General features: G+C 31.0%; 1 protein-coding gene across 2 annotated transcripts; it reads left to right on the top strand.

The window, feature by feature from the left end:
* Positions 1-589: 589 nt before the first annotated feature.
* Tsf3 (Transferrin 3) lies at positions 590-16,983 on the top strand. 2 transcript variants are annotated; one of them, XM_076397011.1, is made up of 12 exons: positions 590-749; positions 11,811-11,919; positions 14,020-14,147; positions 14,257-14,393; positions 14,666-14,810; positions 14,867-15,158; positions 15,218-15,378; positions 15,437-15,677; positions 15,738-15,931; positions 15,987-16,187; positions 16,296-16,506; positions 16,571-16,983. In XM_076397011.1, the coding sequence occupies exons 1-12, from the start codon at positions 677-679 to the stop codon at positions 16,770-16,772; spliced, it is 2,094 nt and encodes a 697-aa protein (XP_076253126.1). In that variant the 5' UTR covers positions 590-676; the 3' UTR covers positions 16,773-16,983. The 2 variants fall into 2 exon arrangements, with proteins under 2 accessions (XP_076253126.1, XP_076253125.1); XM_076397010.1 differs by having other exon boundaries at positions 591-749; positions 16,275-16,506.
* The last annotated feature ends 161 nt before the right edge of the window (positions 16,984-17,144 follow it).

The raw sequence follows: 17,144 nt of genomic DNA, 5'->3' as shown, positions 1-17,144 counted from the left end.
CGACTATTACATAGCGTTATTGGACCGTTTGAAGCGTTATTGGATGAAATCGTCGAAAAACCGCCGCATTTGAAGAAAAAGAAAGTGCTGCTTCACCAAGACAATGCACCATGTCACAAGTCAGTGAAAACGATGGCAAAAATCCATGAATTGGGCTTCGAATTGCTTCCTCATCCACCGTATTCTCCAGATCTGGCTCCCAGGGACTATTTCCTGTTCTCAGAACTCAAAAGAATACTCGCTGGGAAGAAATTTTCGTCGAATGAAGAGGTGATCGCCGAAACTGAGTCCCATTTGAAGCAAAGGACAAATCGTACTACAAAAATGGTATCGAAAAGTTGGAAGGTGGCTATAATGAGTTTATCACCCTTGAAGGGAATTTAAAAAATGCTAAATAAAAAAAAATGCCAAAAAATGTGTTTTACTATAGTAGGCCGGGGACTTTTCAATTGACCTTGTTATATATGTAAAAATGAAAAATGATTCAGACCACCGACTATTAGAAGTCAACGAAGACACCGGTGTTACGCCACTGGCCTTTGTTGTTAATAGAAAGAACAAAATATTAATTCCAACCTTACGATTCGGTAGCATAATGTAAAAATAATCTGCACATAGACCGCAGGGTTCGATCGCGGTACTCTCGCATTCGGTGTTCGAAATTTTTGGCGGTAACATGAGTTTTCGAACGTACCAGAGTTTGTTTTTGATTGTGGTGTCTGTTTTCAGCGTGGTTTTGTCCGAGAAATGTGAGTATGACCCTATCTGTTTTATTTTTTTACAATTCGTTCACGATTATCAATAGTTTTTATTTCGGTTTAAATACGATATCACTTAAAATAACCTCCCCCTTATATACAACATTTCCATAATTTCAACAACTATTTTACATCTACACAAATAAAATTCATATTCATAAACATAGAATGAAATATTTTTATTGAATTAAAATAAAAGTAAGACACTCCTATTTTACTTGTTGCTTCTTTATTTTATTCGTTTAATATTTTTGTAGTGTCAAGTATTAGAAATTTTTTATTTTTTATTGTTGAAATTATTCTTTCTTGTATATTATCATTGTATATATAAGCAAAATATATCGAAATCTCATAAAATATATGGTATTTATATTTATTATTTATAAACATAAGTGATATCGATGGACTTTGATGATACGTAATGCCTCCTGGGGTATATTTATCTGAATAATAATTATAAATAAATGTATTATCTGCATAATCCACGTCGTAGAGATCTTGGGAAACAATTTAATAGTTTATTATTTAAAATATTTAAGAATACGTTTACTTCTGTGGTGTCATAAACAAGAAAAAGCATATCAATCATCCACATCATGTTAGTAATAATTAGTTAGATGACTCTTGCTCTATGAATTTTCTTTAATTTTGAAGAAAAATCTGTAGAAATATTCATACATTAGAATAATGACCTGTGAAGAACAAGGGTTTTAAATTGTATTCATTTCATTCATTCATTTGGCATCAATAACAATCAACATGTAAAAATTATTAAATGTTATTTTTGTAAATTATTTGTTATCTATCTTACACCAATTATATTACACAAAGTTTCTTGAAAGAATTTTAAAAATAAATGTCTTGATGTATAACATATTTATACAAAGATTATAAAATTTCACAAAAACTACCTGAGTTATAGAATAAATATGCGAGCACATTGTTGTATAATTATAGAAAAATTATATTAATTTTGAATAATCAAGTAAAACTCAGTAGTTTCATTTATTTGTAATAACATTTTTATAACGTAATTTTCCGTATATATATATATATATATATATATATATATATATATATATATATATATATATATCAAGTATATATATATATATATATATATATATATATATATATATATATATCAAGTATAATATATATATATAGTATATATATATATATATATATATATATATATATATCAAGTATAAATTCTTCTTGGATTTTCAGTAAAAGTAAGTAAATACAATGGCTTTTTTTATTTTGTGATACTAAAAATAAATATGAATAAAAAATTAGACAATATCAATTAATTACCAATCTAGGATATATTATACTATATAATATAATAAATATAGTCTGACTATTTCTAATTATTCTGTTTTAATCGGTTTTAATTACCCTGAATTAGGTAATACTTAGCAACAATTCACCAAACTTTAATTGAAATTTTTGTATGTGACCTACTTTAAATCAATGCTATTAACTAAATAGTAATTATTATATTATAGAACAGCAGAATAGGAGAATTGAATTACGGAACTTAGTATTCACTAGACAAAAGGGAGTATCGAAATGTTTATTAACTACCAAAACCTTGTTTCAATGACAATAATCGAAGTTATTTTGATGTCAGATTGTGACTGATATGAAAAATATGTTAATAATTATGTACTCGCTAAATATAGCTATTTTTGAACAGATTATTCATTTATATGCGAAGACGTCGAGAAATATTTCACAGAATCCATCTGTTGTGTAAAAAAGTGAAAATCAGATCAATTTTATATCCATATAAATAAAATTCATATTCATAAATATAGAATAAAATATTTTTATTGAATTAAAATAAATGTAAAAAATGTCTCTTGTTTATTATATTTGTTTAATATTTTTATGATGTTTTATAAACATGTCAAGTATTATTATTTATTTTTTATTGATTCAAATAATTCTTTCTTGTTTATTATCATTGTATATATAAGTAAAATGCATCGAAATCTCATAAAATATATGGTATTTATATTTATTATTTATAAACATAAGTGATATCGATGTAATTTGATGATACGTTAGGTTTTTTTTTGAAAATGTCTCTTGGGGTATATTTATCTGATAAATGATTATAAATAAATGTGTTACCTGCAAACAAATCGTCTTGTATATACATCAGACAGATAATCTTTAGTTGCAGTATCCACATCTTAGAGATCTTGGGAAACAATTTAATGGTTTATTATTTAAAATATTTAAAAAAACGTTTATTTCTGTGTTGGCATATACAAAAAAAACATATTAATCATCCTTTTCATGTTAGTAGTAATTAGTTTAATGACTCTTGCTCTACGAATTTTCTTTAATTTCGAAGAAAAGATTGTGGAAATATTCATACATTGGAATATTGACCTGTGAAGAATGAGGGTTTTAAATTGTATTCATCAAATGAGATAATATATGAATATAAATTATTAAACGTTATTATTTATTATATATCTTATACTAGTTATATTACACACAAGGTTTATTGAAACAATTTTAATAATGAATGTATTGATGTCTAACATATGTGTATAAATATTATAAAATTTTACAAAAACTACCTGAGTTATAAAATAAATATTTGAGCGCATTGTTGTATAATTATAATATATTACAGCTTAATAACGTTATAATATTTAATTTATTTGTATTAATAATTGTGCTATATGCTACAAATGATAAGAAAAAAATGAAAAAATTACAGAATAATATTTTTAAATAATTAAGTATAACTCAGTAGTTTCATTTATTTGTAATTACATCTATATAACGTAATTTTTCGTACTTTTCTTTATGTACTCGCTAAATATAACTATTTTTTAACAGATTATTCATTTATATTCGAAGACGTCGAGAAATAAATCACAAAATCCATCTGTTGTGTAAAAAAGTGATAATCAGAAGGCGCGAAGTTTGGTAAATACGTTGGGTATTGGATGACTCGCTATGGCTGGGTTTTACCACCAGTTCTTCACACAAAGTGTTAAACGGACGTTGGTATCCCTCAGCAGAAACAGCTTCATATCACTTTAGCAAAGAAGTGATTATCGCTGTGTTGTAGATGGTCTTGTATCATACGATCCATGGTTTTTTACATTTTGTATTGTGAATTATCATTCCCCAGAAAAATTGTTATTTAACTAAACCAAACATTTTTTTGAAGTGTAATAGATTTTTCTTTTCTCTTGGATAACTTCTAGGCTCATACAAATATTTTCCAGTTAGAGTGATACATCAATTTCTGCATTTTCTGTAATATTTTCACGAATTTAAGCTGTATTTATTATTAAATTCCAAAGATTTCTTTGACATTAACATTAAAATTACTATTGGAGCAAAACTCGACAGCTATTACTTTAATTTTCCGTAAATGTTTGTGGATATCTTATCAACGGATTTCTAGATATCACTCGTGGCAAACAAACATAAAAAATATCAAATTTGAACATTTTAACAGTGAAATTTAAATTACATCTAATACATGATATTGAAAAGAATTGTTATTTACATAACCTAAATATTATTGCATATTAATAGTAGTAGTATGAGTAGATAGAAATTTAGCTTCATCCAAGCAACTTTGGTGAAATGTTCCACGACATGCAATATCCCGACAACACTATAGTCTCCTTTTCAATCCATTTTATTGATTTGTTCGAATAGAAGTCTAGGTATTCACAATTATCAATTTGAATCGAGTAAATGTGACTACAGTACAAAAGACTTTAGTACGAAGTCAAATCAATACTGCCCTTGAAATATAAGTAATTAATGTAACTTTTATGTTGATTAATTTATTTAAAAAAATATATTCCAGCTATGCATTCAAATCAATATATTGTAGCTTAAGACTAGATAGTTAGGACTTTTTGGGATACGTTAAACGCATAGTAAGTCAAAATCATACATATCTGAACAAGAATGTTAAAAAAAACTGCTTGATAAGGTTTGTTTAAGGAGCAGTCAAATGCCTTTAGAATAAAATATTTTTCTTAATCAATCAAATTGCTCTAATGGCCATTATAATACCATCTGGTTATTGGATGGTTATTGATGGCCTTTCTGTTACGATATGTTATTAATGAAATAAATATTAAGCGGTAATTTACTATATGATGCTTCACATCACATTATATTATTACCTGTTTTTATTAATTTTTATATGGCCCAAGGTGATTCAATAATACTAAATATGTATTAAATATTATTTAAAATTCATAGTTATTTACCTAAACTTCTAGGATGTTTTCGAAAACATGCTAGATATCAAATAATAGACCTACCAACCAGATAATGATACATATACGTCTCTATAAACATACGTATAAACAATAAATGTAAATATTCTATTTATATACTAATCCGTTACCTCGTTGAAGTAATTAATATTCAGCTTCTGGTAATAAAAAGTAATTATATTGATGCACGCATTGTCTACTGCATTGTCGCATGATATTTTTTATCCCTATATAGCTGTACGCGGAAAATCGCTGCAGGATTCCTGCTGACCTTGTGTTAATTTCCAGTTTCTGTATCATTCATCAAAACGTATTTAATCTTTATCAAACATCACATTATTCTTCGTAACGTCGAAGGTTGCGATTGTAGTTGTAATTATCGTGGATTGTGTTGCATTTTGCGTTATGACAGGACCAATGCTATAAAAATGCTTAATGTATTTACTTGTCTGCCGTTGAGTAAATATACTGGGAAAAAACCGGTTAAAAAACTCGAGTTATTGTTTATCTCTGTAATTATTTTAATTAATGTGATATTAATCAATTTATGTTACAATCCTATCAAATGATTAAAAAATAATGTAATGAATATAATGGGTATTTGCTGTAGATTGCATTTATATTGCTTTATTTTAAATTATGATCCCAAAGCCTGGGAACTCACCAAACGAAATAAATGCCTATAGACAGTAATATCTAAGGTTTTTAAAAAACTCCTGTTGAAAAGAATAAAACTGATCATAGAGAGAAAAAAAAACTAATACCAACACACCAGTTTGGGTTTATTAACAAGCACTCAACAAAGTACCAGGTCCACAGAATAACGGATGTTATTGAAAAAGCCTACGAAAGTAATAAAGTAGGCTCAGCTACTTTATTAATACTAGTAATAAAGTAGTCTTAGATGTAGCACAAGCCTTCGATAAGGTTTGGCATGAAGGCCTTGTTTATAAACTACAGAAAATGTTACCAAAGCAACACACCGAACTATTAAAATCGTACATTACAACCAGAATGTTTAGTGTCAAACAAGAAGAAGTTTATTCTACAATAAAAGAAACTAAAGCAGGTGTATCACAAGGAAGTGTATTGGGGCTAATGCTTATCTACTCTACACTTGTGATATACCACAAATGGAGAATATTACGATGGCTATATTTGCTGATGATGCTGCGAGTATAGCTGTCGGAGACAATAGTGAAGTGAGTAGCCTCACGAAAAATACAAAACGCAAGTGACAATATGCATATTTGGACACAAGCTTGGATAATAAAAATTAACGAAAGTAAATATGTGCATGTGTAGTTTACCTACAATCAGACCGTACAAGTACCAATAACATTAAATAATACTATCATTTCATATAGCAACAACGCTAAATATCTCGGAATGAATATTGATGCAAAACTTCGCTGAAAGGAACATATAAAGAAGAAAAGAAAAGAACTGGAATTGAAATATAAGAAAACATACTGGCTAAATGGAAGAAAGTCACAATTATCAGTACATAATAAATTGCTATTATATAAGCAAATACTGAAACCCATATGGACACACGGAGTTCAATTATGGGGATATTCTGCAAAGAGTAACAAAAATAAAATAAAAAAAATTCAGAACAAAGTCCTGAGAGGTATTGTGGGTGCACCTAAATACTATAGTATATAGATTACCTACATCGAGACCTTCGGATACCCACAGTCAGTCAAGAAATCAATAGAATTACAAGGGGGCATGAGGAAAGACTCCATTCATGAGAATATTGAAGTATTGTAGCTTTTGCATACCACCAGAACAAAATTCGGACTCAAAAGAATCAAATCATCTGATCTTGTGTAGTGTTGTGTAGTGAGGTGCATATAATAAAAAATTTAGCAATGACTGAGATAGGGCCGATGGGTCCTCCTAGTTATATACCTAGATTTAATTTATCATAAAGACAAATTGTAGGTTAGTCGGAAACCAGTAGTAGCAATGTAATAATTAAATAATAAACAAATTAAATTGCCTTCAAAGTTTTATAAAGAATTTTAATATCAATCTATTAATATTAATTAATTATTTACAGTTTGATGAATCATTGCTTTCCCGTGTTCCAACTTTAAAAGCATCACTGCCGTCTTTAAACTGACATCTATTAAGAGACGATTGTGGGATTTTGTGTAAGATTTGTCTTGCAGCAAAAATGCAAAAAAAGGATTAATTATTATTTTTTATTCCATTTTTTTACTCAAACTCAAAACCAAGGAAAGGTTTGTTAAATACCATGGGAAATCTGGACCACCAATTTAAATGGTTAAGAAGATATATATATATATATATATATATATATATATATATATATATATATATATATATTAATGGCACACTGTGTTTCACAAGAGAACGGATGTACACGTGTGCTGTTAACATGACCATCATCCATAAATTGGGCTATCTCATCCAGCATGTTCTCCAGACTTAACCTCTACGACTATTTCCTGTTTCCAACAACTTGAATACTTGAAGACATGATTGGGTGGTAAAAGATCTGGCTGGAATGAATATACTCGTATTTTGAGAACCTTTAGGCAATCTATTATTTGTAAGCAATTAAAAAAAATGTAAAAGCGCTGGACTAACTGTATTGAGTTAAAACATTATGTTGAAGAATAATACGCTTTTCTTGCAGAATAAATATCTTTCATTCAAAAAGTTAATGAATTATCAAATTGCTCTAAATCCATATATATTTATGAAAGAGCTGTGTACATACATACACTATTGATAAAATCAAGTGATAGTTCAGAGGAACCATATTTGGTTAATATAGCGGGTGAGGAGGCAAATAAAATATCATGGGTCATGACTTTAAAATCTTCTTGTTGATTTTCGGTATGCACAATTTCTATAGCATCTCAAGCATCGATACCAATAATCATACCCTTTTACTAATGAAGCTCTACGTTGAATGTTTACATTTTGTAATGAATATAGTTATTAAATTCTTCGATGCAACAATGTGTTGAAATTGTTTACTTAACAAACAAATCCACTTTTGATAATTATTTAGCCGATTTGGCTGGCACAATGGTAAAGGCGACGGGATGGTCCTCTTGCTGTTGCAATAGTTGCAGGTTCAAATACTGCTGGGTCATGGTCGTAAATTTATATTTTTGATTGTCCTTAGGCAAGAGTGCAAAATTCGACAAGAAAAATTATCCCAGTCACGCCGGTAACCAGGATGGGTAAGACCGGATGTCTTCTGGGATGATTTCTAAAGTTGGTCACTCGCCAGTCGGTGGGCTTGATGCTGAGGACCGTGGTTCGGAGCCCACACTGTTATTAAATCAATAATAGTTCTCACATTATTTTTATATTTATTATTACTGTAAAAAATTTAAAATTAATTCATAGTCTCACTATATAGAAATGTTTGAACCAATTGCAAATATATATAGTAATCAATAACAGCAACTTAAACACCTGTAATATAGTGACTATTTGTTTTATCAATCACAATGGTAAGCAATTAAATAAAAATATAAATGTTTTTCAATTATATGAGGAGCATATTTTTAAAGATTTTAAACCTTTTTTTACATATTTTAAAGTCTCCTTTTACCAACTGGTTACCAATGGGTTTATCTGAACTGGACTCATTATTTAACGTGGGCACCGAACCACGATCTTCGGCATTAAGCCTACCTACTGACGAGTGACCAACTTAGAAGATATCATCCCAGAAGACATCCGGTCTTACCCAGCCTGGTTACTTTCGTGACTGGGATCATTTTCCTTATCAGATTTTACACTCTTTTCTAGGACAATCACAAATGTTAAACAATCGAAAAGATAAATTTACGATCATGCCCAAGCAGGATTCGAACCCGCGACTATCGCAACAGCAGGAGGAGAAACGTCCTGTTGCCTTTACCAGTGCGCCACCAAGCCGTCATTTTAAACAATTGACAACTACTTTTAATAAAAGGTTATAAATATTTTACCGATTACACAGTAATATCAAATTTACCGACATTAAGGAAATTCTAGTTCTGCAATTTTTGCAAAAAAAGTAAACAACATTTTACTGAAATTAATCATCTGAAGCAAGGTTTACAGTTTCCCTTTCACTAATTCTTTTAAATAATAAACATATAGTGTTTCAGGTATTCCCGACACATTCAATTTAAACAGCTATTTTTTTAAAATTAATTGCGATTTATGGTGACCCTGACATTTGTACGATTATCCGAATATTTATTGTCAGTATTTTTTTATAAAAATGAAAAAATTTTAATAAGAAAACAATTAAGTGATCTAGCGAGAAACAAAATCACCACTTCCAGTTGATTCAAATGTATCTGTGCACCAGAAAATCGATGACATACACTGCGGGGAATGCGATTTCTTAACCATGCCTGCAAATTTTGATTTGGTGAAATCGAAAACGGTATGCATAGTCTATTCAAAGTTTTTTTATACATATGTCATTAAGATGTTTAATGTATTGCCTGTCGAAATTTGTAAATTCGTTTCAGAATCAGACAATATTTTCCTTCTCATTTTATTCTAGTTAAAATGAGACACAATGCTGTCTGATTAGTTCGATCGCGTAAACGAATGAGCCTGTCAAAGTCGTCCGGTTATCAGACGTATGCAAAATACTTGAAAACATTAGTGATAAGAGGTTATAAGTTAACTCTAACCTATAAACTATTGGCGTTGTATAATTAATTGTAGTTTTTAGATGTACTATAATGTTAAAATAAATTATATTTGATTTTTTTGTTCAATTATTTTATTTAGATTAGAATTTTGTTGTACATCAAAGCCCAACTGAACTAGAACTCAGAGTTGCTGCGGCAACATTAGGACCTTTTGAGGTCATACATTTAGATGACGTATAACGAGTGTGAATTAGTTTTTAATATTTTTTGTCAATTCTAAGCTTATTAAGTTCTTGCAGGTATTCTGATAATTTTTGACTTTAAAATGACATTTATTTCCCATCACAATATTGTGTGAAAAAATCATGTTTAGTAATAATCCCATTTTCAATCCATTTTCGCATTTACTCAGCATCTCGAAACCAGCCAGCCATGTTGTATCGATCCGAACAAATAGTGAGCAGACGGTGCTATGTCTGATGAGTAGGCTGGATGCGATAGAACTTCTCATTTCAACTGTAACGGTGTATCTTTCAACGTGTGACAAATAGTTATGAAAGAGGATGACTTCGTCTGTTAATCGCTACTGATGGTCTTTTTGCAATAGTACGCAGTTAAATTTGTTCATTAAATATATGGTTTTGGTATTCATGCTGGAAACATCATTGGTCCTTATTTTTTTTTAAATCACCAAGGTGTTACAGTTTCTGTTACTGCTGAACGGTATCAAGACATTATTCGAATTTTTTGTGCCTGCAGTGGAAGAGCAAGGACTAGAAGGCGTGTGGTTTCAGCAAGATGGGGCCACAGCACACACCGCTCGTTCAATAATTCAATTGTTGAATGACGTTTTTCCTCGAAGACTAATTTCGCGAAGTGGCGATTTAGCATGACCAGCCAGATCTCCGGAATTAACAGCACCAGACTTTTTCTTATGGGTTGAAATTCAAATGTTCTTGTGAATAAGTTCCAAACGATTCAACATCTTGAAGACATATTCGTCACGAAATTGAAAGTGGCGATTTAGCATGACAAGCCAGATCTTCGGATTTAACAGAAACGAAACGATTCAACATCTTGAAGGCATTATTCGTCACGAAATTGAATAAATTCAGCCTCAAATGTTGTAGGATGTCATGAAGAATGCCCTAAAAAGAGCCGTAGTAGATAAAAAATGAACATGCACCAAAACGTAAAAAACATGCAAGCGCTTAATACATTAGTTGCAATATTATTTTATAGTATTATTTTCAACGTATTTTTTTATTATTACCTACTACCTTTACTATATTTCTAGTTGTACTTTAATACCAATCGAAAAACTTCATCAAAATCAGTATCTCAGTCAGATTTTTTGACACAAACAATAATTATCATCTATTCACAGTTTTAGTTTTAATTTCTAAATATTAGCTACCAATCAAGTTTTCGACCTCAAACTCAATAAAAGCAAAGAAAATTGTATGTAAAATCACACATTTATTTAGCCAAGATCCTGTGAATATGATGACAAAGGACCAGATTTTGGTTTCGTCGATTTTAAAACAGTAATGACAATCCAGATCCAGATATTGGGTGCTATATAGCTAGTTGTAATGTGTCAACAGCAGTCGTGATCGATTAAACAACCTTTTTGCTTCAACTACTCTAAAAAGGGGTTGAAGCACTATAAACTTCATTAAAACATTGAACAAATGAGTGTCATATCAATTACTTAGTTGGTGAATCTTCTTCTGTTGAGAAAGAAACTTATTTCTACACTAAATGAAACATTGGTACTTTTATCTGAAATTGTACTTTATAGCGTGGACCACTTTTTCTCATAGCTAATATTTAAAAATATTGTTTATTTGACATATTACTGGGTTTCCCCAGACATTTACAACAAATTACATCATACCAATCGCAAAATTCGCAAATTCGATCGCGTCATAACTAAGTAAAGATAAAGAAGGTAAGATCACTCTTAAAAAACAGCATCAGACAAGCAAAAGAAACACTTTACAACTGAACAAGGTCAGACGCGAAGAAATTCAAAGCTCAATATTAGCGGCAAGATTATGAAATCATTTTTCTTCGTAACTGCAAAAAAACCTATAATAAAATTCGTTTTTTTTTCTTTGCAGATCGATTATGTTTAGTAGATGGAAAAGGAGAGTACAAAAGATCCGCCAGATATTGCCCGAAGCTTGATGCAACCGATAGCCAAGTTGAATGTATCATTGCCTTAGACAGGTAATTTAGTCTATTTTTAAACTTTTATAAAAAAAATATAACTTCACTCATTAGTTAAAAAAACGGTTTACACAAAATAATACGAGAGCTATATGATAAGTAACTAGTATATGCCAGAGCTGGCTTTGCTAGATGTACCGTTCTGACATAACCTTTTAGTTTATTCAGTAAAAATGTCAAATTATTAAGTCATTTCAAACTATATTATAAAATAGATAGTCTGCAGAGTAGTAACCATTTGAATGGCTCTCTTAGACTAATCCGTAAGTTCTTTCTCTTAAGAATGTCGTAGTAGATTCATCTTTCATCGCCAGTCACAATACACCACTAAACAGTCTCCTTTTCTCGTCTGACAAACAATGAAATAGCGATACTGGAATGATTCGAAATGGCATTTACAGTTAATTAGTGTGGCATCGTATATAAACATTTGAAGACAGTTGGTCCATCAACTTTTAAACTTTCTGAAAGTTCTTGGACATCCTGAGCTGGATTTATGTCCAATAAATCTTACAATTCATTGTCTTTAAACGTATTCAGGCTTTCAAGCCATTTTTTCCTTTAGATAAAAAGACGCTACTTTCAGAACGTTGAAACCAAAACTGATAATTGTAATTTGACGGAAATTGGGTTAACAGGTCAATTAAAAACTACCATAGTAAGACACATTTTTTTGCAAAATTAGTTTTTTTTTATTTAACATAATTGCCTTCAAGGGTGATACACTGATTATAGCTACCCTCCAACTTTTCGATACTATTTTTGTAGTACTATTTGTCCTTTGCTTCCAAATAGGCCTCGGTTTGGGCGATCACCTCTTCATTCGACGAAAATTTCTTGCCAGCGAGCATTCTTTTGAGATCTGAGAACAGGAAATAGTTGCTGGGGGTCAGATCTGGAGAACATGGTGGATGAGGAAGCAATTCGATACCCAATTCATGGATTTTTACCATTGTTTTCAGTGACTTGTGACACGGTGCATTGTCTTGGTGAAGCAGCACTTTCTTTTTCTTCAATTGCGACCGTTTTCGGCGAATTAGTCCTTCGAACGGTCCAATAACGCTATGTAATAGTCACTGTTCATAGTCCTTCCTTTTTTAAGGTAGTCAATGAAAAATATTCCATGCGCATCCCAAAATAAAGACGCCATAACCTTGCCAGCCGACTCTTGCGATTTCCCACGCTTTGGAGTAGGTTCACCGTGTGCAGTCCACTCGGATGACTGTCGATTGGACTTCGGAGTGAAATGATGGAACCATGTTTTATCCATTGTCACATATCGATGCAAAAAATCGGGTTTATTACGTTTGATCACGTCCAAACACTGATCCGAATCATCAACTCGTCGTTGTTTTTGGCCAAAAGTAAGCCCGTGCGGCACCCACTTTGCACAGAGCTTTCTCATACCTAAATATTCGTGAATAATATAATGTACACGTTCAGTTGATATCTTTAGAATGTCTGCTATTTCATTCAATTTTAATTTACGGTCATTCAAAATCATTTTGTGGATTATTTAATGACTTCGGTGCTCATTTCACCACGTCTAAACCTAGCATACTCAACCTTGATGGTTGATTTTCCTGGGGCAGTGTCCGGAAACTCGGCATCAAGCCAAATTTTTGCTTCAACTGTAGTTTTTACCTTCAAAAAGCAATATTTTATCAACACGCGAAATTTCTTTTTAACCATTTAACCTTTTTAACCACAAAACATGCTTCACTCAAAATGCTATAATTCACAAACCAATAATCCGACAGCTGTCAAATTTATACAAGCATCTTTTGAGGGTTAGGGCTAGTTAAAAAATATATGGGTTTAATTCGAGTAGCGCCATCTATGTGTTAGACCGGGGACTTTTCCTCCATTTACCTGTTAGAATCACGTTTTTGGAGAAAATACATAATGTGTCGTATCAAAAAGTCGTAATACTAAAAAATAAAATCTATTTTACACATAAACGGTCACATACATATCATATAACCCTAGTAATATTTTAACAGTACAACAACACCAACAGTCACCGAATAATTAGCATGAGACAATAATTATTAGCATAGACTATTATTACTGGATGATATATAGATATATATTTTTTAGATTAGATTGTCTGAGAAGAATTCATAAAGGAACTGCAGATTTTGCTGTCTTTACACCAGAGGATTTAGTTGCTGCAGCTAATTCTCAAATGGATATACTAGTTACCAATGAACTTAGATACTTTAAAGGTATAAATAAAACTGAACAAATAATTTGAGTGGTTTAATGTTTTTTTTTTAATTACATTGCGAACAAAATATTAAAGAATCACATCAGAATGTTTTATTTGATTTGCAGAACATCAATTTGAATATGAAGTTGTTGCTGTTGTTTCTAATCACGCAAATATTAAGAGCAAACACGATTTAAAGAACAAGAAGTATTGTCATCCTGGGTATGGATATGAAGCTGACTGGACTAGAATATTATCAAACGTAAGTAACAATGTTCCATATTGAACATATTTGTACCAAACATGCTTAATTCCTATTTTTATTCTTAATATTATACTTTTTAAATTCCTTAATTACAAATTGGTGAAGGCACTAGAATACTAAAAAATGTCATTATTTATTTCTGTTTATTACCAAATTAACAAATATTTTCATTTAATCACATATAATTTGAAAAATAAATCATCATTCTAGTTATTGGTAATTTCTATACGTGCTAACTAATATATTAGAGCCTTTTTGTATGTTTATAGTATTTTGAAGCTTCTGTCGTTACACCACAATGTGATTCAGATCTTACCATCACGGAAAACCGAATAAAAGCATCCTCGGATTTCTTTGGTAAAGCCTGCAAAGCTGGTCCTTGGATAAACGATCCTATTTTAGATAGAAAAATGAGTATGTAATATGGTGACATTTTAAACCAAAATGTATTAACAAAAACAATTTTTTAGAGGACAAATATCCAAACCTTTGTGCTTTATGTGACGTCCAAGATAAATGTTCCATGCAAGATAAATACTGGGGACGAAGAGGGTCACTGTTCTGTCTTACTGATGGTGCTGGTGAAGTCAGTTGGGCTCGACTTGATGATGTACAACAACATTTTGGATTGACACCTGGTGGACAGGAAGATAACCCTGATAACTTCAGTTTCTTGTGTCCTGACAACTCACTTATGCCGGTGAACAGCAGCAATCCGTGCGTATGGGTAGTGAAACCATGGTCTGTGGTAGCTAGCACAGGGTAAGATCTATTTTCGAAGTTCTGTTTACGTTTAAGCTAATTTTTTTAAATATTTTTAGGAATAAAGCAGCTGAAATTCAAAAACTGATATCAACACTGGATCATAAAGAACGAAACACTTGGAAATCGAGCTTGTTGAATCTTCTAGAGATCACCTACCTGAATATTGTGACGTTAGAATCTCCACATTCCATTGAAATGTATTTTCATAACGCAAAAGGTACTTTTGACGCATATCTTGTAATCGTGGATCAAGTTAACCAACTCCATTTCTTCAGGCTTCTTGAATGCTAATAGTTTTTCGGGTTGCCATCCACCGAGAACCATTCGTATCTGTACAACGTCCAACATAGAAACTGCGAAATGTTCTTGGTTACGAGAATCGGCAGCTGTTTATGGAATAGAACCTGATCTCGACTGTTTAAAGGCTGATAACACGACGCATTGCATGATGGCTCTTAATGATAATGCAGCAGACATTGTCATGGTATCATCTGATATGGTTCATAAGGCATCAAAGTATGAACAGATTTATCGATGATTATATCATATATTTTAACACTTAAAAATGTTTTTTAGGAAATACAAGTTGAAGACACTGTTTTATGAGACCGTACCGGACACTGAAAAATATATTGTTGTACCTGTAACAAGAAAAGACACTACATTCAAAGATTTAGCAGATATGAAGGGCGCGAAAGCTTGTTTTCCAGTATATGATGGCGTTGCCTGGAATACTGTTAAACAAACTCTACACAAAGAAAAGCTAATTGGTAAGCTTCGAAAATATATTGATATAGAACGATTTTATCATGAAAACTATTTTAGGACAATGCTCACGTGATAAAGATGTAGCTGATTTCTTTGGACCATCATGTGTTCCCAATATACCTAAAACTGAAGAAGAATCTTTATGGAAAAATTGCCAGAGTGATTTTGATGGCGATTTTGGAGCTTTACATTGTCTAAGTAGTGGCGTGGGAGATGTTGCTTTTGTATCAAGAAATTCTATACAGAAATTTGTTGCAAGTAAGTAACAAATATAATGTTCAGTTTGAATCATTAGTTATATCTAAATGTTGAAAAAACGTGTTCTTAACAACATTAATGTTCTAGCACAAAATGTTAATTCTCCAGGATACCGTGAAAAGCTGGATAATTTCAACGTTATATGTAAAGGACAAAATAGTTCGTGCCATCTAAGTTGGGCCCCAGTCAGCCAGGGAATGGTTCGAAGAAACAGCACTGATATGTGGTTAAAAGATACTTTTAATGTGTTTATGCAGCTAGATGGACTATTTGGAAAATATTACAAGGATATAACGAGTTCGTTCACTATGTTTGGAAGGTATATATTGTTATATATGCATATAAGTATCTGTCTCTTTACACACAAATTATTAATGTTGTAGGTATGATGGTGTATCAGACGTACTGTTCCATGATGTGACAGCAAAACTTCGCGAAGTTCCTACAATAAAAAACACCGACCAAATGGACTTGCCCTATAATCAAATTTTGGAAAAAGAAGTCATATGCTACTCATCGAGTGCACATAATGTGATTTCATTTAGCTTTATTATAAGTCTATTTATTCTACAACTATTTATTTGAAAAAAAAACTAACTAACTGAGATTTAAACACACTAATGTTGCCTGTTCAAATAATTTAATATTTATATGAGGTCACTGTATGTTTTTAAATAAGGTAAAACTGAGAAAAATTGTTGAATATACACTCAGAAACTGTGATATAATTATTAGTAATAAAGGACTGTTTATTGTTAATATGTACTGAATCCTAACAATAAAGGTTTTTAATTTACTTTACGGATTTTGATATTTTACTAAAAAAATTTAAATCCCATTTCTTTTTGTACAGTCGCCTTCACCATTTCATTTCCATATCCTTTTTTAGACAGTATAGGAGAAGTGAATATGTAGAACATGTTAAGGTTAACTACTTATTGAACTTTATATTTAATT

Source organism: Rhynchophorus ferrugineus, unplaced genomic scaffold, assembly GCF_030347505.1.
Source record: "Rhynchophorus ferrugineus isolate W39M unplaced genomic scaffold, kcgeb_rfMv2 rfM2, whole genome shotgun sequence".
NCBI classification, from domain to species: Eukaryota; Metazoa; Arthropoda; class Insecta; order Coleoptera; family Curculionidae; genus Rhynchophorus; species Rhynchophorus ferrugineus.
This window is presented reverse-complemented; position numbering and strand designations above follow the sequence as displayed.

Bases quoted from the DNA above. Each gene is read 5' to 3' on its own strand.
- Tsf3 (XM_076397010.1), top strand. From the start codon at position 677: ATGAGTTTTCGAACGTACCAGAGTTTGTTTTTGATTGTGGTGTCTGTT. The intron at 14,811-14,866 runs GTATGTAATATG...ACAATTTTTTAG, and splicing joins TATTTTAGATAGAAAAATGA to AGGACAAATATCCAAACCTT. The intron at 15,159-15,217 runs GTAAGATCTATT...AAATATTTTTAG, and splicing joins TCTGTGGTAGCTAGCACAGG to GAATAAAGCAGCTGAAATTC.